A 23,186-nucleotide genomic window follows, 5' to 3' on the forward strand; every position below is an offset into this window, starting at 1 on the left:
CAACCTTTTGGTTAGCATCCATAGCTCTTAACCATTATGCCACAGCAGCACTAGGTAATTAAGACACACAACAAATATTAAATATTTTTGGAACAGATTGTTTTGTTTTATGTAATGAATGCCTTTCTGATTCTCAGTAAAATAGACTACACATTCTTGTTGACTTAGGTGATAAATCACTGGTGTCTTCTGTGTTTACAATTGTTCTATAGTAGTTTGGTGCAATGGTTAAGTGCTTGTGTTCATTTCTCTCTTTTATATCTCAAAAGAGATTGACTTAAAACAACTTAATCTTGTAGATAGAGTCTTGCCTCATTAACATAACTGCCACTAATCCCGCCTTATTAACCTCATAGAGACAGGATTTACAACACACAGGTAAATCACATCAGATGACAAAATTATGGTCAGTCACACAATACTTCAAGTCATGGCTTAGGCAAGTTGGCAAAATTTTAGGGGGAAACAATTCAACTCATTACAGTAATTGGGACAATTATATAGATCAATTAGGCAAATAAAACAATAACTTTTGTTTGAATTACGTGTAAAAAGTGAGACTATCGGCTATTCCATGTAGGGAAAAGATAAACAGGTTGAGACTCAGGAAAGCTGAATTCTTATCCTTAATCTACCACCATCTGAATGTGCAATTTTGTAAATGTCTGTTTCTTTTCTCAATCTGTTATCCTCATTTGCAAAATGAAAAGAATCTACCTACTGACCCATCCATCCATCCATCCATCCATCCATCCATCCATCCATCCATCCATCCATCCATCCATCCATCCATCATCTATTATCTATCTACTTATTTTTTTTTATAGATCACATTCTGGCCTCCATGTGTTTAGTTTCTCAGAATATTCTCACTATAATATATGAGTAGGTTATTACTCTGCTCAGTAGGAAACATGGTCCAACTCTTTTCAGAGACTTCTGATTTAGGAGAAATCTTAAGTTAGATAGAGAACATAATGGAACTGAAACAGAATAAGCTGGCTTTTAGTTCTACTGCTTAGTAGTTATACGACACCGGGCAAGTGAAACAAAACATTCTGAACCTCAGCTCTCCCACCTATGAATTAGGAATAACATACTTATGGGGTTATTTGAGTTTAAATGTGAAAGTGCCTTGCAAATACTAAAAGATCAATATATGATACAAAAAATAAAAATCAAACCTATTGCCATCAAATTGATTTGCCTCATGGTGAGCCCATATATGACGGAGTAGAACTTCTGAATAGGGTTTTCTTGGCTGTAGTCTTTACAGAAGCAGGTCACTGGGCCTATCTTCCATGGAGCTGTTGAGTGGGTTCAAACCACCAACCTTTAGGTTAGTAGTCAAACGAGAACTGTTTATGCCACCCAGGGAACTACTTAGTTTTAATAACAAATTTAGGGTGGCTTAGAAATACTATTTTGACAAGGGTAGTAATGTGTTATTAGCTGACTTGAAATAAATAAGTATATACCCGTTGCATGCGAGTTGATTTCAGCTCATAAAGAACCTACAGGACAGAGAACTGCTCCATAGGGTTTCTAAGGAGTGGCTGGTGGATTTGAACTGCCAACCTTTTTGTTAACAGCTGTAGCTCTTAACCACTGTGCCACCAGGACCCCAAATAAGTATATAAGCAGTTCTAAATTCTCATTCTAAATTCTCGTAAAAGGGAAGATGGGAAATTCTCAGAGGAAATAGGGAGATAGGCATAGATCAAACCCCTGAGTGTTTTTTGAATCCAATCTTATGCCTCCATGAGTTAGGATGAGAGTCTTCTTAAAGCCTGTGTTGATACATAAATATTAAAGAAGGATCATGCTAACTACCTAGGTAAGGTAAGTTTTTACATGAGAAGTCACAAGTGATCAAGGTCAAGAGAAAAACTTGAGGCTAGAGAGGCTTGAATTAGGTCTTCAGACCTGCTCCTCATTAACCACATGTCCTGGGGTAAAAGGCTAAATCTTTTGTTGTCTCAATATTTCAATATGTAAAATAGAAGGAATAAGTTTCCTACTATATACAGTGCTTTAAAAAAAAATCAAAAGAGGTAATCTACGTGAAGTGTTTTGCACAGTGCCTAGCATATAAGAATATAAGAAGCAATCAATTAATATTAGTTTTTGATCATTGCATGTAATAATAATGTTTAACCTTTACATAGAACTTTATAATTTATGAAACATTTTAGTATCTCCTATGGGGAAAGCCGGCTTAATTTCTTCAGTCCTTTGTTTTCTCAGGACTCAGTCTGAGATTGCAAAAATGGAAGTAGAGAAAAGAAAGAAGCATTGGAAGGTGATGGAGGCCAGTGGACAGCAGAGATCTTTCTGGGGGTGGGGAATGCTGAACAGTAAGGTACAAAAAGGTGGGATTGAAGGGGAGGGCATCAGTGAGTGAGAACACTTGTAAGTAAATCTATATACTGATGCCAGAAAATTAGATGTGACATTCAGATTAAAACAGTAATCATGTGACAAATTTTGCCTCTATCTACTCTATGCCAAAATTAACCATTAATTCTGGTGATAGTGGTGGTGGTGTTGGTGGTTATGTGCATGTGTTTGTGTGTATGTGTGTGTTTGGAATAGCTTGTGATCACTTTGATAGAGAAGAAAAAAGATTCATGCTGGGTGTTTAAAAACCTTTCATAAAGAAGAAGAAAATACAGATTGCAGACAAATGAGAGAAAAATGTGTCCGCATTCTTTCTGATAACTAGGTGTTTTGGGGTGGCACAGATACAGCCTCACAGAAAGAACAGTATAATTTCAATAGTCACAGTCATGTTATCCACTTTCACAGGCAGTAACATAGATACCCTAGTGGTGTAGTGGTTAAGAGCTGTAGCTGCTAACTAAAAAGGTCAGCAGTTTGAATCCACCAGGCACTCCTTGGAAACCATAGGGGGCAGTTCTACTCTGTCCTATAGGGTCGCTATGAGTCAAAATCGACTCACCTGCAGTGGGTTTTGGTTTTACTCTTAAAAATTTCAATAGCAGATAAAAGCAGTTGACATTGATTGTGTACCTACTTTGGGCCAATTGCAGAGCTAGTAGCCTTGTCACTCTCACATCCATAGTTGTCCTCATTTGACAGAAAATAGTAGAGGGGTTCAGAAGCTAAACACATTCTCAGAATTACCTTTGTTAGCTCTTTATTTCAGTGTAAGTTTAGGGGTATGACCTAGTGACTAACATCAAAAAAGTTCCTTACCCTCTCTCTATCTTGGTTATTTCATCTACTAAATAAAGATAATAACAGTAGATGACTCAATATTGACACAAGGATTAAATGTGCTTGGCATTTGAAAAGCAGTCACGTAAAAGTTAGCCATGTTAATCGTGGCATCTGTACATGAAGTTGTCTCAATAAAGAGCAATACTATCTTTCAGAGGGTGAAGTCCAAAACTTTGGAATAATTTTTACCCTTCTTTCTTTCTGACACCCCACATCAAGTCCATCAGCAAGTATCATTGAAGCTACCATCATAATATATCTACCTCCGCTACTCCCATCCTGGTGCAAACCACCATCACATTCCTGCTCAATTGTTACAATATCTTATGTGTTTTAAATCATAATCTCTACCCATGGTAAAAGAGGATTAGTGTGTAACACCCTTCTTCAGGTCACATCTGTGATTCAGTGTAAAGGGAGTTTCCCTGGGGTGTGACCTGACAACCTTTTATCTTACAAAAGATGAAATGAAAGGGAAGCAAGCAGAGAGTGAGGGAACTCATACCTGCAAGAAAGCAGTGCCAGGAGCAGAGCATGACTTTTGGACCCGGGGTTCCTGTGCAGAGAAGCTCCTAGTCCAGGAGAAGATTGATGACAAGAACCTTCCTCTAGTGTCAACAGAGAAAGCCTTCCCCTGGAGCTGACCCCCTGAATTTTGGGCTTCCAGCTTACTAGACTGTGAGAGAATAAATTTCTCTTTTTTGAAGCTATCCACTTGGGCTATTTCTTTTATAGCAGCACTAGATTACTAAGACACTTTCTAAGGTACCTAAATGAACTGCCTATAGAAATAGTGAGACCTGTTTAAGATCATGCAATGAGATGGCGGCACAGTGAGAAAGAAAACCCATGTCTACTAATCCTGAAGCTGATGTTCTTAACCACCATTGTGTTTCAGAATCATAATAGCCTTGCTAAATATTGTTACATCATAGAGTTCTCTGACTTCTTCAGTAAAACATATGATACCCACGAAATGGAACTCTCTGTCAAAACAGGTAACTATAAAGACAACTATGACATACATTTGTCTCGTGGTAGCAGACTTCATTTCTGAAAAGAATCAGAAGTTATTTGCAACAAGCTCTTATGAGTTAGGTAAGTTGTTTAGCTGAGAAATCTTCCTTTGATCAACTGAGGAGTAATGATTTCTCTTTGCTTATAAGACTTATGCTTAAGCCATCTCTGAAAGCAGTTTGCTAGACGAGTCTCAGATATATACTTAACCATGTTAGATTCCAGTAACTAATTATATAGCGAAATTTTAATAATGAAATTGTTATGTTACCATGTGCTTTTGAAAAAAATCTGAACTTAATTACCACTAAGAAGTCCTAGTGGCCCAGTGGTTAAGAGATACAGCTGCTAACCAAAAGGTCGGCAGTTTGAATCTACCAGCCACTCCTTGGAAATGCTGTGGGGAAACTCTAATCTGTCCTATGGAGTCTCTATGAGTCCAAATGGGCTAGACGGCAATCTGTTTGTTTTTTCAATGATTTTATATCTAATAAAATGTCACTTCCTACCACATAAAGAGCCCTGATGGAGTAGTAGTTAAGAAGGGTTTGGCTGCTAACCAAAAGTTCAGCAGTTAAAATGCATCAGTTGCTCTTTGGTCTACAGGGTACTGTAGGGTCGCTAAGAGTACAGCATCAACTCAACGGCAGTAAGTATGACATACAATTAAAAAAAAAAATGGTTTTAAAAAAACAGGCCACAACTAAGTACCAGCACCAAAGAAGTATACATATAATGAAAAGTTCACAGGATGTGAAGTGAGAATATTTGAGCTCAAGGCTGACTTATTTGTTCTATGATCTAACTGTTTAAATTTTACAACCCTGCCCATTTTTTTATGTGTAAAATAATAACACTAACTGAATTTCAGTTTTATAGGGTCATTGTGACCACAAAAGGACACTTTAAAATTTCACATAGGTTTAAATGCAATTAATTTTTATTACTGTCAACTTTTACTCAACAGAAAAAGAAGCCCATATAATTTTAAACATTGGTATATTGACAGTGTACTGAGAGAGTATTTTCTTTCTAAACTGTATTGTGCACTCTCCTAGATACAAGTAGGGAATACAGGTTCTGAGTGCCAACAGCTTACACACGCAGGTCTGTTATACAACTCTGCTATTAGAGAAGAGAATTTTCCATTTGTAACAAAACAAGGAAGGCTTTGATAAAATTCTGCCTTTAATTCTGATACCATCTGAAATAGTGGAAAGAATGTGGGATTTGGAATTAAAACAATGCAAATAGCACTGACTCAGACTTTGGGCTGATCATTTAGCCTGTTTTAACTTTATTTCTCTTCATCTGTAAAATCAGAATAATTGTTGCAAAGTGTGGTGTGATGGATGACTTTTGTGAGGACTTTATAGCCATGGTCTTGTAATCCTCACCCAGGAGATTGGTGCGATTGAGTGGTGGGGTAATTATGGCCCACCAAAGGGATTGGTCAGTTTTGTCATCCTGCTGGGCTTGAAATCAGCCACCCCAGAGGGAGAAAAGAGAAGATCCCACCACTGCCAAGGAAGAACAGCCAGGAGCCAGTATGCCCTTTGGACCTGGGGTCCCTGTGCTGAGAAGCTCTAGTAAGCAGGAGACCAACAGAGAGAGTGAGCTGTAACCCTGAAGATGGTGAGAAGCAGTGGCAGAAAAGACCCAGTAGGAGACACCCAGCAGCAGGAGACGCCCAGCAGCAGGCAACTGCCCGGTGGGTTTCCAGGCTCATAGAGAAAGTTGAGTGCCTTTGGACATATGTCTAAGACCAGGGAGAGGTGTGCCTTTCAGCACAGCTGGAAAGAGGCTGTTCTTATGGAAGAACTGTATCTTGAATGTTATTGGGCCTGAATTGCAACTGTTACTTCCCTAATAAACACCATAATAGTGAGTATTGTCTGTGACTTCTGTGTGGTCATTGCAATGAATTATTGAACCCAGCAGAGAAGTAGAGACTGCCATAGGAAGGGCAGCTGGTGTCAGAATTAGTAAAGATGGTGGAGAGAGGAGGCATATCTGACTTCTGCAAGGAATCAGGCTTGGGTTGCTAATTTTGATTCTTCTTCCTCCTTGTGAAGATAGAGGAGGTCAGACACCACCTCCATGCCATTCTTGCGTAAAGGTTCTATGGAAGTTAAGTGATATATGTGAGAAAGAGCTACATATATATATATATATATATATATATATATATATACATGCACAAACATATACATTTTTACACATATATGTATGTAACATAAAACAAAAATGTAAAGATTATGATAGAAATAAAATCTTCATATTGGGTCATTTATTATCTGAAATTACATTTCTTTTCAATAATATTTTGATGGCATTTTTTACTTCTGCATTCCTTACTGTGTAGATAATGGGATTTAACATGGGAGTGACAAGAGTATAGAATACAGTTATGGATTTATCCATGGAGAAGGTGGCTACAGGTCGCATATATATAAAAATACAGGGCACAAAGAACAAGACAACAACAGTGATGTGGGAACCACAGGTAGAGAGGGCCTTTTTCCTCCCTGCAGAGCTCTGAGTCCTCAAGGAATATGGGATGACGACATAGGATATCGACAACATTAAAAATGATATTCCACAGATTACCCCAACATTGGTAGCAACTAAGAGACCAACAAGGAAAGTGTCTGTGCAGGCAAGTTGTATCAGAGGAAAGACATCACACATGAAGTGATCCATGATGTTGGGGCCACAGAATGGGAGCCAGAAAGTGACAAGAATCTGTCCAATAGAGTGGAAAAAACCCACTGTCCAAGATACCCCCACTAAAAGGCAGCATACATGGTGGTTCATGATGGTCACATAGTGCAGAGGTCTACAGATGGCCACATAACGGTCATAGGCCATGACCACAAGGAGGGCAACCTCAGAACCACCTAAGAAATGTTCAGTAAAGATCTGTGTCATGCAGCCATTGAAGGAGATGGTTTTTGTCTCAGAGAGCAAGTCAACTAGCATTTTAGGGATTATGGAAGAGGAGTAGCAGGCATCTATCAAAGATAAGAAGGCCAGGAAGAAATACATTGGGGATTTCAATGTCTGACTGCAGATTATGGTGACCACAATGAGCAGGTTTCCTGTAACAGTGACAATGTAGGTGATAAACAACACAGCGATTAGAATTCTCTGCATCTGAGGATTCTGTGTAAGTCCTATTAGAATTAAATCGGTCACATTCATCCTGTTTTCTTTCACTTCAGGGCTGATGATGGACACACAAATTGGGATTATCCTGTAAAGACAACATTTTTAATAGCAGGGTGATGAGATTTTGGGTTTGCAAATAAGAACAAAACATTTTAAAAATACAAACTCTTTTCCTTTACGGTATAAAAAAAGAGAAAAAAATATGCAATTTCTATTTTACAAAAAGATTAGAACCATTGAGGCTGTCTAATCCAGCTTTTTCTGTTGGTGCTGGAATGCCATCTACAACATCTTGTGACAAGTGGTCACTGGGCATTTGCTGGAGGATATTCAGGCACAGGGAGCTCATCATGTAATAAACCCAACTCCTTCTCAGCCAGCAGGAAATGTTAGGGAACTCATCTATGTGTGGGTGTGGAGCCCTGGTGCCACGACAGTTAAGCACTCAGCTGCTAACCAAAAAGATTGGCAGTTCAGACCTATGAGTCCCTCTGTGGGAGAAAAGACCTGGCCATCTGCTTTCATAAAGATTTCAGCCTAGGAAACCCTATGGGGCAGTTCTACTGTGTAATAGAAAGTCACTATGAGTAAAAATCAACCCCACAGCACACGACAAAGGCAACAACACATACACATAGAAACATACACATATATAAGTATATATATACCTGTATATGAAGGAAAAAAAAGGTTTTTATATGAAGGGCCCTGGTGGGGCAGTGGTTAAGAGCTATGGCTTCTAACCAACTCTTGGTTCTTGTTTTAACTGTTGATATACAGATTAAGACTGAATCACCTCACTCTTCCATTCAAAAACTGTTTAAATAAGCCACAGAGAAGGAAAGCTGTATCTGCCTTCTCCACCTCTTTATTCCCAGATCTACTTTAATGTTTGAACCAGAGTGAAGGTCAATAAACATTAATTGTACAAATTTAAGTTGGAAGACAATTTACTTATTTCTCCCATGTTCTCTGTTTTCCAAAATAGGAATGCTCACCATCTTACCTAGGAAAATAATTTAATAAAGTGTTGGAAAGTGAGCAAGATATACTCCTCTCAGCCCTTCAGGTCTATTCTCACTCTTCTCTTCCATGGTGGGCTTCCATGGTGTTCCTCAACCAGGCCTCCTTCTTCTCTGGTCAACAGGAAGTACTAGATGAATGTTAGAGGACAGGGTGGGAAGAAAAGAATGTCAGGGTTTATTCTCCTGGGTCCCTCCCATGGTTTATCAGTAACAGGGTACCTTAAACTAGGGTCACAGGTCTTGTTGGGTAGGCGTCTCCTACTTTCATATTTCCTTTTGTAATCATTCATTCTACTCATTCCCTCAGCCATAATTGTGGCAATGGTTTCCTACTGGTAGCTAGGCCTGGAATGCTTTATCATCATCCCTAATTAATTCCCCTTAAACTTTTTCATACATCAATAAATAATCTTCTTTAATTTTTTTAATCTGCCATTTTGAGTATGTTTCTTGTGAAGACTCCAATGGATATAGAAAGTTTGCACTTTTCCTTTGTAAATAATAAAAATAAATGGAAAAATAGTTTTCCCTTTATATAATTTTATGTTATTTCAAAATAATTTCTACTTCTTTTGATGTATAGCTGCTAAAGAAATTTAGCTTCTGTGAGAAAAAAACTGTGAAAGACTTTGAAATATAAAAAGATTACTGGCGATCTTCAATGAAAGCTATGTGTTATCTATAGCACTCCCCTTGGGGATACATGATTCTATGAGGATTATGCCTTTCAGTGTCTTTGAGATATTTTATAACTCTTCGAGTTATTGAAAACTGATAACACAAATAATTCTTGTCCTTAACACTGAAAATGTTGTCTGATGGAAGTGCAATTGATTTCCCTCAATCATTGTGGATAAAGTCAGTTTTGCATCTATTTGTAAATTCATTACACATCCCTGACTGAACAAATGTGCTACACTGGATTCTCCTTTAAATGGATTACAACATATTCCTGGTTCATTCATTAATTAATGTGTTAAATAAACACTTTGCCATGTGTTCATTTTAAATTTGTATGAGAGCCATGATTTTATCTTTTTCGGAAAAGTATTTGTCTTTGTATATTAGAATTACTTTAGAAAGTAAGCTGAAAAACTCAAAAAATCCAGATTCTCTTTCTCTGTGTGTTATTGCATCATGAGTTTTTCTGTTTTATTTTAGTGCGGAGAGGGGGGGACAGTTTTAATCAATTTATAAAATCTCTTTTTGAGATTTTGAAGTCAAACAGAAACAAGATATAATATTAAGGAACATTTTATCAGTCTGCCGAACATCCATACAAAATTAGACAAAATGAATATTCTTATTAATGAAAATAAAACCTGTAGAGTCTGGGGAGAAGGATTACCTAATGAAATATAGCTTTAAGCTCCATTTAATAAGTCATTTACCAAATATTTATGAATCATCTACTATGTGCCCAATACTCTAGAAAGTTGAAAGATAGCAGTGAACAAACAGATAAAGCCTCTACACTGATGTAGCTTACATTCTAGTAAGGGAAGACAGAAAGTAAGCAAATAAAACAGAAAGTAGATAGTATTTCAGATCATAATATCTGCTATGGGGAAAATTAAGTAGGGTAATGGATATTTGGAATCTGGGGGTAGGGTGTTATTTTCTATAAGGTAGTCGCAGAAGGCTTCATTGAGAAGGGAATATGTGAACTAGACTAGAAAGAAGTGAAGAAAGATGCAAGAAGACATCTAAGGAAAGAACATTCCAGACAAAAAAATCACTAAGTGAAAACACTCTGAGGAGGGAATGTGGTTGGCATCATTGTCTAAAGGAGATCAGTGTAGCTGGAGAGCAATGAACAAGGACTGATAAGTGGCAGGTCTGATAGGGCTTTGTAGGATCATTTTAAGGGGTATGAATTTATTCTAAGTGAAAAACAAAGCCTTTGAAAGGTTTTGCACAGCAAAATGGCATGGTCTGACTGAATCTTAGAATTGATTGTTCTGGCTACTGAGCGGGGAATAGACTATGGAGGGGCAATGGTAGAAGCAGGGAGATGATTAGTTAGGAGGATATTGTAACCATTCAGCAGAAACGTGATGGTGATTTGCACCAGGACGGGCTTAGTGGAGAGAGATGTATGATGAAGGTAGCTGCAGTAGTATCTGCTGATGGACTTGATGTGGGGTGTCAGAAAAAAAGAAGAGTAAAAATTATTCCAAAGTTTTGGACTTCACTCCATGAAAGGCACTGTTGCCCTTTATTGAGACAACCTCACGTACAGGTGCCATGATTTACACGGCTAACGTTTACTTGGGTGCCTTTGAAATGCCAGGCACATTTAATCCTTGTATCAATATTGAGTCATACACTATTATTATCCTTATTTAGTAGATAAAATAACTAAGATAAGAAGAAGGTAAGGAAGTTTTCTGATGTTAGTCAGTGGTTGGTAACCCTAGTCTTACACCGAAATAGAGCTAACAAAGGTAATTCTGTAAAATGTGTTTAACCTCTGAACCTGTCAACTATTTTCTGTCAAATGTGGTCAATTAGCTTGAAGTATGGCTGTGAGAATGACAAGGCTACTAGTTCTGCAATTGGGCCAAAGTAGGTGCACAATCAATATCAACTACTTTTATTGAAATTTTTAAGAGTAGGGTATGTTTACTGCCTGTGAAGTCCATAACATATGACTGTGACTATTAAATTTATAGTGTACTTTCTATGAGGCTGTATCTGTGCCACCCCAAAACAAATACTTATAAAAACAGATGAGGACACATTTTTCTCTCATTCATCTGCAACGTTTTTAACCACCGCCATGAATCTTTTTTTTACTATTATTATTCTTTATCATAGTGTTTATAAGATATTTCACATACACATGCACACACGCACACACCCACACATGCACATCACCACCCCTACCACCAGAATTAGGGGTTAATTTTGGCATTGAGTAGGTAGAGGCAGAATTCGTCATATGATTAGTGTTTTAATGTGAATGTCAAATCTAATTTTCTGACACCTATATATAGATTTACTTACGAGGGTTCTCACTCACTGATGTCCTCCCCTTCAATCCCACTGTTTTCTACCTTATTGCTCAGCATTGCCCACCCCCAAAAGATCTCTAGTGCCCACTGGTCTCCGTTCCCTTTTCGTATCTCTTTCTTACCTCTACCTCCACTTTTGTGATCTCAGCGTGAGTCCTGAGAAAACGAAGAACTAAAGAAATTAAGCCTAATTTCCCCATAGGAGATACAAAAATGTTTCATAAATTATAAAGTTCTATGTAAAGGTTAAACATTATTATTATAGGCAATGATCAAAAACTAATATTAATTGATTACTTCTTATGCTAGGCACTGTGCAAAGCACTTCACGTAAATTACCTCATTTAATATTTTTTTAAAAGGACTATATACAGTAGTACTCGATGGCACTGGGTTATATACAGTAGGAAGGTTATTCCTTCTATTTCACATATAAAAAAAACCCGTAGGAAGGTTATTCCTTCTATTTTACATATAGGAAAATTGAGAAAAAGAGGGAGTTAGCCATTTACCTCAGGACGTATAGTTAGTGAGGAGCAGGTCAGAAGATCTAATTCAAGTATCTGGCCTGAAGTCTTGTTCTCGACCTTGACCCCGTGTTATCTGCCATTTAAAACCTTACCTAGGTAGTTAGCATGACCCTTCTTTAATATTCATCTAGCAACAAAGCCTTTAAGAAGACTCTCACCCTAACTCATGGAGGCATAAAATTGGATTCAAAAAACACTTAGGGATTTGAACTATGCCAGACTCTGTACTTCCTCTGAGATTTCCCAACATCCCTCTCAGGAGAATTTGGAACAAGAATTTAGAACTACTTATATACTTGTTTGGGGCTGTGGTGGTACAGTGGTTAAGAGCTACAGCTGTTAACAAAAAGGTTGGCCATTCAAATACACCAGGCACTCCTTGGAAACCCTTTGGATCAGATCTACTCTGTCCTGTAGGGTCTTTATGAGTCAACATCAGCTCGAAGGCAATGGATAAATACTTATTTTTTGTTTGTTTGTTTTATGTCAGTTAATAACACATTGCTACCCCATCCAAATATTATTTCTAACCCACCTTAAATTTGTTATTAAAAGTAAGTAGGTCCCTGGGAGTCAGAATCGACTTGAAGGCACTGGGTTTGGTTTTTTTGGTTTAGGTGTCTGGGTGGTACAAATCGTTTTCATTAGACTACTAACCTAAAGGTTGGTGGCTTGAACCCACCCAACAGCTCCATAGAATATAGGCCTGGTGACCTCCTTCTGTAAGGACTACAGCCAAGAAACCCCTATGCAGCAGTTCTACTCTGTAACTCATGGGGTCACCATGAAGTGGAATCAAGATGATGGCAACAGGTTTGATTTTGATTTTTTTGCACTTAGTATTTGGAAGTCATTTTCACTTTTAAACTCAAACAACCAAGTCAGTATACTTTTCCTAATTCATAGATGGGAAATCTAAGGCTCAGAATGTCTCATTTCACTTGCCCAGTGCGGTATAACTGCTAAGCAGTAGAACTAAAAGCCAGCTTATTCTGTTTGGATTCCATTATGTTCTCTAATTTAAGAGTTCTCCAAAATAAGAAGTCTCTGAAAAGAGTTGGACCATGTTTCCTACTGAGCAGAGTAATAACCTATTCATATTACATTCCAATGAAAACTTTCTGAGAATTTAAGCACACTGAGACCAGAATGTGACCTATAAATAAATAAGTAGATAGATAACGGACGGACGGACGGACTGGTTGATAGGTTATTCAGTTGGCAGATAGGTAGACAGATTTTTTTTCATTTTGAAAAGGAGGAAACAGATTAAGAGAAAAAAAAGACATTAACAAAATTACACATTTAGGTGGTGGTAGATTAAGGATAAGAGCTCAGGTTTCCTGAGTCTCAGCCTGTTTATCTTTTCCCTACGTGGAATAGCTGATAGTCTCACTTTCTACAGAATAATTCAAATAAAGGTTACTGTTTTGTTTGCCTAATTGATCTATATAGTTGCTTCGATTACTGTAATGGATTGAATTGTGCCCTCCCAAAATATGTGTCAACTTGGCTAAGCCATGATTTCCAGTCTTGTGTGATTGTCCACCATTTTGTAATCTGAATTTCCTATGTGTTGTGATGTTAATGAGATGGGATTAGTGGCAGTTGTGCTAATGAGGCAGGACTCAAATACAAGATTAAGCTTTTCTTAAGCCAATCTCTTTTAAGATATAAAAGAAAGAAGGGGACAGAGAGACAGAGGGACCTCATACCACTAAGAAAGTAGTGCCAGGAAAAGAGTGAGTGTTTGGGCCTGGGATCCCTGCACTGAGTCCAGCAGAGGATTGATGATAAAGACCTTTTTACAGAACTGACAGAGAGAAAAAGCTGACACCTTCATTTGGACTTCTAGCCTAATAGACTGAGAAAATAAACTTCTGTTTGTTAGAGCCATTCGCCTGTGGTATTTCTGTTACAGCAGCACTAGATAACTAAGACAATTACCCATGTTGTTTCCAAGAGAGACCTGCTTTTTGGGAAATGAAGATGTTGAGATATAATAACCAAATATAGCTTTGAATTTATTCTATAGGATTTATCGTATGAAGACAAATCACAAAATGTAAAGATAAATGATTTGGAATTTTTAAGCTTCCATTTTCCGCACTTATTAAGTCTGTCTCTCCATCTTTTTCCAAGCCAAATAAGTTAAATGGGAATGTGAGAATAATCTCCCCCGTATCTTTCAAGTATGTGTGGTAACCTACAAACACAAGCTGTATATTATAGGCAAGAATGGATAATTCAGAAAGCAGAATCAAAATACCAAAGGTATTTAGGGGCAAGATGCATGGAAAAATCACTACCAGAAGTCCTGGACAGATAACCAAGAATCTGGAAATAACATGTTTCTAAATAGATTGTCAAAATTTCTATGGAACATCACTGCTGCGCACCTCTCATGTTTCCCCTTTTTGAACATAAGTGTATAAAGAAGTTATTCCATACCTGTCAGAGCATTTTACACTGGGGTGGGGGAGGAGCACAGATAATGTATTTATAGTTCATAGGTCTTCAGACCGAACAGTACTAAAAGAGTTGTGTCCAAGGAACCACACCTCACGAGCCTCATCCCCACTTGGATGTAATTTAGTTGATAAGATCTTGAACCTTAAGTCAAAACCTGATACTGTAATTGGATGAGTGTTGAGAGAGGGACCTTGGGAAAGGGGACAGTGAGTATGTTTTTCTTGTGGGGGGCATGCGTATTGTTGCGGCCAAAGGGGAGATTTTGGCATATTTCCACCACATTATAGCCTGTTATATATGCTCTTTCAGAATGTTGACATTTCCTCCTTAAGTGGTAGAGTCCATGCCCTTTCTACTTGAAAATGGAAGGAAATTTATGACTCTGGACAAATAGAATACGACAGAAGTGATTCTATGTGGCTTCAAGGTTTTTCCAAGGTTAGGTAAAAAAAGACATTGCACTTCTACCTTGCTCAATCTCTTGACACACACACTTTTAGAGCTCTGATTCACCATGTAAAAGTCTCCATGCTTGAGAGACCATGCTTGAGAGACTATGTAGACAGACCACATAGAAATAGAGGGAGATGCCCAAACAGTGCCAGTTATTTCAGCCATCACTGTTCAAGACTTTCAAGACCAGGTACCAGATATATGATAAAGAAAACTGTTAGATGACCTCATCCCCAATCACCTCTGATTTTAGCCTCATGAGAAACCATGAACTGTATTCATGACCTAGAGAAACCATCTGGAAATAAAGTGATTGTTGTTGTTTTCAGCAACTAAATATTGGAGCAATTTGTTACAGAACTATAGGGTCTATCTGAAACAATACAGTAATTTAAACACTATAGTTTTGGCTCATGGATAGACAAATTGAAGAAAATAGAAATTCAAGAAACAGAACAATGGATCTAGAGATATTTTATCTATAAAAATGATGATATTTCGGTGTAGTAGGAAATGAAATGGTTATTCAATAAATGGTGCTGGAAAAATCTAGTTATCCTTATCCATATTTCCACTTCAATCACTACCTTAAAATTCAAGCTCTATATGGATTAAAGAGGTAAATGTGAAAAAGTAAAGCTTTAAAACTTTTGAAGTAAATTATCTTTTTAAACTCTGAACAGGGAAGTACTTTGAGAAGTAGTGGCAGTGGACTTTCTTTTCGAATCCACAAATCTAAAAGTCAGCTCCTCCAACCCCTCCAATGATTATGTAAGTTTTTAATTTCACGCACCGGATTCATTTGTTATTAAAAGATCTAGAGAAGTTTTTATTTCCTTTGCTGAAGAATAAATGTAAGTACATGATTGGCATTTATTCCATATTTGCTCAATAAATGGAGGTATTAATAGCTCTAAGTGCCATAATAGAATCCAATTATAAATTCAGAAAATGATTAAGGGGGACAAAACACACACACACACTAATTTTAATGCCTTAGTATGTATGTTATGGGTACACTTACCAAGAGGGAAACATCTAAGGTCAAAGCCTTAAACAAATGATTTTTGTAATATAGAATTGTTGTTATTGGGTGCCATCAAGTTGATTTTCGAGTCATGGTGACCCACATGACTGTAAAACTGCCCCATAGAATTTTCTTGGCTATAATTTTTAAGAAAGCAGATCCCCAGGTCTTCTCCTGAGAAGCCACTTGCTGGATTCACTTTTTTTTTTTTTTATAATTTTTAAGAAAGCAGATCCCCAGGTCTTCTCCTGAGAAGCCACTTGCTGGATTCACAATGTCAGATTTCGGTTAGCAGCCAAGCACTTATCCGTTGCACCAAACTGCTACAGAACAATTACAAACAGAGAGACACCTGTGATTTATCACCTAAGTCAACAAGAATGTATAGTTCATTTTACTGAGAATCAGAAAGGCATTCATCACATAAAACAAAATAATCTGCTCCAAGAATATTTAATATTTATTGTGTGTCTTAATTATCTAGTGCTGCTGGTGACATAGTGGTTAAGAGCTATGACTGCTAACTAAAAGCTTGGTGGTTCAAATTCACCAGGCATTCCTTGGAAACCCTATGGGCAGTTCTACTCTGTCCTATAGGGTGGCTACAAGTCAGAATCGACTCGAGGACAGTGGGTTTGGTATTATTTTATTTGCTATGACACAAATACCAAAAGTAGGTAGCCTTAAATAAACGAAATTTATTTTCTCATTGTTCTGGAAGCTAAATGTCCAAATAAAGTACTGGCTGTGTCAATTCCTTGCTTGTGAATAGCCCTGTGCATTCCTTGGTTCCTTGACATTTTTGGCTTTTAAACAATCCTCACATGGTTTGGGTGTCTGTGTATTTTCTGGTCTTTTAATAACTCAGACAAGATTAGGTTTAAGATCCACCCTATACTGGTATAGCCTCATTAGCATAACAAAATGAAACTGCTATTTCTAAACAGGATCATATATGCAAGTGCAGGGGTTAGACTTTGAACACCTATTTTGGAAATGGCACAATTCAATCCATAACATTGTGTCAAAAAGAAAAAAAACAGTGTATTCAAAGAGTTTAATGTAGGCAGATCCTGAAACTCTGCTCTGCGATATGTTGTTGTTGTTAGGTGCCATTGAGTAGGTTCCAACTCATAGTGACCCTGCGTACAGCAGAAGTAAACATTGCCCCGTCCTTAACCATCCCCACAATTGTTGCTATGTTTGAGCTCATTGTTGCAGCCACTGTGTCAATCCATTTCATCCAGTGTCTTCCTCTCTTTCATTGACCTTCTATCTTACCAAGCACAGTGTTCTTCTCTAGGAACTGGTCCCTCCTGGAAAACATGTTCAAAGTACGGGAAGCAAAGTCTGGCCATTCTCCCTTCCAGAGAACTGCCTGTTCCTCTTCCAGGACAGGCTTGTTCATTCTTCCGGCAGTTCATAGTACTTTCAAAATTTTTCAGCAACACCATAGTTCAAAGACATCGATTCTTCCTCAGTCTTCCTTATTCGTTGCCTAGCTTTTGCATGCACATGAGGTGATTGAAAACACCACGGCTTGAGTCAGGCACTCATTAGTCTGCAAAGGGACATCTTTACTTTCGACACTTTAAAGAGATTTTTGCAGCCGATTTTTCCAATGCAATACTTCATTTTATTTCTTGACTGCTGCTTCCAAGGGGGTTGATTGTGGATCCAAGTAAAATGAAATCCTTGACAACTTCAATCTTATCTCTGTTTATCATGATGTTTCTTATAGGTCCAGTTGTGAGAATTTTTCTTTTCTATATGTAGAGATGCAATCCATACTGAAGGGTGTAGTCTTTGATTTTCATCAGTAAGTGCTTCAAGTCCTCTTTGCTGTCAGCAAAACCAAACCAAGAACCAAACCCATTGCCATTGTGTCAATTCCAACTCATAGCAACCTTATAGCACAGAGCTGAACTGCCCCATAGAGTTTTCAAGGAGCACCTGGTGGATTCAAACTGCTGACGTTTTGGTTAGCAGCTGTAGCACTTAACCACCAGGGTTTCAGCAAGCAGGGCTATATCATCTGCATATCGCAGATTATTGATGAATCTTCCCTCTATCCAGATACCACATTCTTCTTCATATAGTCCAGTCTCTCAGATTATTTGCTCAGCATACAGATTGAATAAGCATGATGAAAGATACAACCCTGATGCACACCTTTCCTGATTTTAAACCATACCGTATCCCCTTGTCCTGTTCAAACAGCTTCCTCTGGGTCTTTTTACAGGTTCCATAAGAGCACAATTAAGTGTTGTGCAATTCCCATTCTTTGCAATGTTTTCCATAATTTGTTATGATCCACACAAATGCCTTTCTATAGGCATTTAATAAAATACTGGTTAACACCCTTCTGGTGTTCTTTGTTTTAGGCAAAATCCATCTGACATCAGAGATGATATCCCTCGTTTCATGTCCTCTTCTGAATTCACCTTGAAATTCCGGCACTTCCCTGTGGATGTACTACTGCAACTGTTTTTGAATTATCTGCGATATGAATGACTTTAACCATGTATTTCAACTATTGGAGGAGGTCGATTAACTAGATATACTAAATGGGATTGAACTACATTTCTGTTCAAAAATCAGTCACAATTCACAAAATCGACTGTATGCTACTTGGTTATCCTTGCTTCATCACAGTACAAAGTTAACAAAGTTCATTTCTTATATGCCATGTAAATTTAATTAATTTGACAAGGTCACTTTTTTTTGTTAGATAACCTTTTTTAAAAATCTTAATTTTTAATTTTAAAATCTCATTGCCTTGCACTAAAAGAAATATTTGATTAGGTCACATTTTTATGTTTCAGGAAGGTACCATGCTTCACAAATAAGAATTTGAAATAAAACCAAATATTGTTGTTCACAAAGGAAAATTAACACAGTATGATTCAATGTATAGGGGTTTAAACCTATGAAATTTTCTTTGTCTCTAAGGGGTATAACAAATTCTACTTATATAAAGAATATTTTTTTTAATAATTTTTATTGTGCTTTACGTGAAAGTTTACAAATCAAGTCAGTCTGTCACATATAAGCTTATATACACCTTACTCCATACTCCCACTTATTCTCCCCCTAATGAGTCAGCCTGCTTCCTCCTTCCGGTCTCTCCTTTCGTGACGATTTTGCCGATTTCTAACCCACTCTACCCTCCTATCTCCCCTCAAGACAGGAGATGTCAACACAGTCTCAAGTGTCCACCTGATACAAGTAGCTCACTCTTCATCAGCATCTCTCTCCAACCCATTGTCCAGTCCCTTCCATGGCTGATGAGTTGTCTTCGGGAATGGTTCCTGCCCTGGGCCAACAGAAGGTTTGGGGACCATGACCGCCGGGATTCCTCTAGTCTCAGTCAGACCATTAAGCCTGGTCTTTTTATGAGAATTTGGGGTCTGCATCCCACTGATCTCCTGCTCCCTCAGGGGTTCTCTGTTGTGCTCCCTGTCAGGGCAGCCATCGCTTGTGGCTGGGCACATTCTAGTTCTTCTGGTCTCAGGATGGTGTAAGTCTGGTTCATGTCATCCTTTCTGTCTCTTGGGCTCATAGTTATCGTGTGACCTTGGTGTTCTTCATTCTCCTTTGATCCAGGTGGGTTGAGACCAATTGATGCATCTTAGATGGCCGCTTGTTAGCATTTAAGACCCCAGAAGCCACATTTCAAAGTGGGATGCAGAATGTTTTCATAACAGAATTATTTTGCCAATTGACTTAGAAGTCCCCATAAGCCATAGTCCCCAAAACCCTGCCCTTGAGCCGCTGACCTTTGAAGGATTTAGTTTATCCCGGAAACTCCTTTGCTTTTGGTCCAGTCCAGTTGAGCTGACCTTCCATGTATTGAGTATTGTCCTTCCCTTCACCTAAAGTAGTTCTTATCTACTAACTAATCAGTAAATAACCCTCTCCCACCTTCCCTCCCTCCCCCGCCTCGTAACCACAAAAGTATGTGTTCTTCTCAGTTTATACTATTTCTCAAGATCTTATAATAGTGGTCTTAAACAGTATCTGTCCTTTTGCCTCTGACTAATTTTGCTCAGCATGCCTTCCAGGTTCCTCCATGTTATGAAATGTTTCACAGGTTCCTCACTGTTCTTTATCGATGCATAGTATTCCATTGTGTGAATACACGACAATTTATTTTACCATGTATCTGTTGATGGACACCTTGGTTGCTTCCAGCTTTTTGCTATTGTAAAGCGAGCTGCAATAAACATGGGTGTGCATATATCTGTTTCTGTAAAGGCTCTTATTTCTCTAGGATATATTCCGACCAGTGGGATTTCTGGGTTGTATGGTAGTTCTATTTCTAACTGTTTAAGATAATGCCAGATAGATTTCCAAAGTGGTTGTACCATTTGACATTCCCACCAGCAGTGTATAAGAGTTCCAATCTCTCCGCAGCCTCTCCAGCATTTATTATTTTGTGTTTTTTTGGATTAACACCAGCCTTGTTGGAGTGAGATGGAATCTCATCGTAGTTTTAATTTGCATTTCTCTAATGGCAAATGATCGAGAGCATTTTCTCATGTATCTGTTAGCTGCCTGAATATCTTCTCTAGTGAAGTGCGTGTTCATCTCCTTTGCCCACTTTTTGTTGGGGTTGTTTGTCTTTTTGTGGTTGAGTTTTGACAGAATCATATAGATTTTAGAGATCAGGCGCTGGTCGAGATGTCGTAGCTGAAATTCTTTCTCAATCTGTAGGTGGTCTTTTTACTCTTTTGGTGAAGTCTTTAGATGAGCATAGGTGTTTGATTTTTAGGAGCTCCCAGTTATCTGGTTTCTCTTTGCCATTTTTGGTAATGTTTTGTATTCTGTTTCTGCCTTGTATTGGGGCTCCTAACGTTGTCCCTATTTTTTCTTCCATGATCTTTATCGTTTTAGTCTTTATGTTTAGGTCTTTGATCCACTTGGAGTTAGTTTTTGTGCATGGTGTGAGGTATGGGTCCTGTTTCATTTTTTTGCAAATGGATATCCAGTTATGCCAGCACCATTTCTTAAAAAGACTATCTTTCCCCAATTAACTGACACTGGTCCTTTGTCAAATATCAGTTGCTCATATGTGGATGGATTTATATCTGGGTTCTCAATACTGTTCCATTGGTCTTTGTGCCTGTTGTTGTACCAGTACCAGGCTGTTTTGACTACTGTGGCTGAATAATAGGTTCTAAAATCAGGTAGAGTGAGGCCTCCCACTTTCTTCTTCTTTTTAATAATGCTTTACTTATCCAGGGCTTCTGTCCCTTCCATATGAAGTTGGTGATTTGTTTCTCCATCACATTAAAAAATGTCATTGGAATTTGGATCGGAAGTGCATTGTATGTATAGATGGCTTTTGGTAGAATAGACATTTTTACTATGTTAAGTCTTCCTATCCAGGAGCAAGGTATGTTTTTCCACTTATATAAGTCCTTTCTAGTTTCTTGCACTAGCACTTTGTAGTTTTCTTTGTATAGGTCTTTTACATCCTTGGTAAGGTTTATTCCTAAGTATTTTATCTTCTTGGGGGCTGCTGTGAATGGTATTGATTTGGTGATTTCCTCTTCGATGTTCTTTTTGTTGATGTAGAGGAATCCAAGTGATTTTTGTATGTTTATCTTACAACCTGAGACTCTGCCAAATTCTTCTATTAGTTTCAGTAGTTTTCTGGAGGATTACATAGGGTTTTCTGTGTATAAGATCATGTCATCTGCAAATAGAGATAATTATACTTCTTCCTTGCCAATCCGGATGCCCTTTATTTCTTTGTCTAGCCTAATTGCTCTGGCTAGGACCTCTAGCACAATGTTGAATAAGAGCGGTGATAAAGGGCATTCTTGTCTGGTTCCTGTTCTCAAGGGAAATGCTTTCAGGCTCTCTCCATTTAGAATGATGTTGGTGTTGGCTTTGTATACATAAAAAAAAAAATGTATAGATGCCCTTTATTATGTTGAGGAATTTTCCTTCAACTCCTATTTTGCTGAGAGTTTTTATCATGAATGGGTGTTGGACTTTGTCAAATGCCTTTTCTGTATCAATTGAAAAGATCATGTGGTTTTTGTCTTTTGTTTTATTTATATGGTGGCTTACATTAATTGTTTTTCTAGTATTAAACTAGCCTTGCGTACCTGGTATAAATCCCACTTGGTCATGGTGGATTATTTTTTTGATATGTTGTTGAATTCTATTGGCTAGAATTTTGTTGAGGATTTTTACATCTATATTCATGAGAGATATAGGTCTGTAATTTTCTTTTCTCGTGGTGTCTTTACCTGGTTTTGGTAACAGGGATATGGTGGCTTCATAGAATGAGTTAGGTAGTATTCCATCCTTTTCTATGCTTTGAAATACCTTTAGTAGTAGTGGTGTTAACTCTTCTCTGAAAGTTTGGTGGAACTCTGCAGTAAAACGGTCCGGGCCAGGGCTTTTTTTGTTGGGAGTTTTTTGATTACCTTTGCAATCTCTTTTTTTTTTTATGGGTCTATTTAGTTTTTCTACTTCTGAATGTGTTAGTTTAGGTAGGTAGTGTTTTTCTAGGAATTCATCCATTTCTTCTAGGTTTGCAAATTTGTTAGAGTACAATTTTTCGTAATATTCTGATATGATTCTTTTAATTTCAGTTGGGTCTGTTGTGATGTGGTCCTTCTCGTTTCTTATTTGGGTTATTTGTTTCCTTTCCAGTATTTCTGTAGTGAGTCTAGCAGTGGTTTAAGAATTTTGTTAATTTTTTCAAAGAACCAGCTTTGGCTTTGTTAATTCTTTCAATTGTTTTTCTGTTCTCTAATTCATTTAGGTCAGCTCTAATTTTTATTATTTGTTTTCCTCTGGTGCCTGATGGATTCTTTTGTTGCTCACTTTCTATTTTTTCAAGTTGTAGGGACAGTTCTCTGATTTTGGCTCTTTCTTCTTTATGTATGTGTACATTTATTGATATAAATTGACCTCTGAACACTGCTTTTGCTGTGTCCCAGAGGTTTTGATAGGAAGTGTTTTCATTCTCATTGCATTCTACGAATTTCTTTATTCCCTCCTTAATGTCTTCTATAACCCAGTCTTTTTTCAGGAGGGTATTGTTCAGTTTCCAAGTATTTGATTTCTTTTCCCTGATTTTTCTGTTATTGATTTCCACTTTTATGGCCTTGTGGTCTGAGATGACGCTTTGTAATATTTTGATGTTTTGGATTCTGCAAAGGTTTGTTTTATGACCTAATATGTGGTCTATTCTAGAGAATGTTCCATG

The 23,186-nt window shown here is 37.7% G+C and overlaps 1 protein-coding gene across 1 annotated transcript in view; it reads right to left on the reverse strand.

Moving 5' to 3' along the window:
- Nucleotides 1–6,546: 6,546 nt before the first annotated feature.
- The window catches only part of LOC126080397 (olfactory receptor 140-like), a 28,343-nt gene continuing 11,703 nt past the window's right edge, over nucleotides 6,547–23,186 (reverse strand). Inside the window, exon 2 of the mRNA XM_049891622.1 lies at nucleotides 6,547–7,516. Coding sequence (XP_049747579.1) covers nucleotides 6,547–7,516 — 970 coding nt within the window. The remainder of the gene's footprint in view (nucleotides 7,517–23,186) is intronic.

Source organism: Elephas maximus, chromosome 7, assembly GCF_024166365.1.
Source record: "Elephas maximus indicus isolate mEleMax1 chromosome 7, mEleMax1 primary haplotype, whole genome shotgun sequence".
NCBI classification, from domain to species: domain Eukaryota; kingdom Metazoa; phylum Chordata; class Mammalia; order Proboscidea; family Elephantidae; genus Elephas; species Elephas maximus.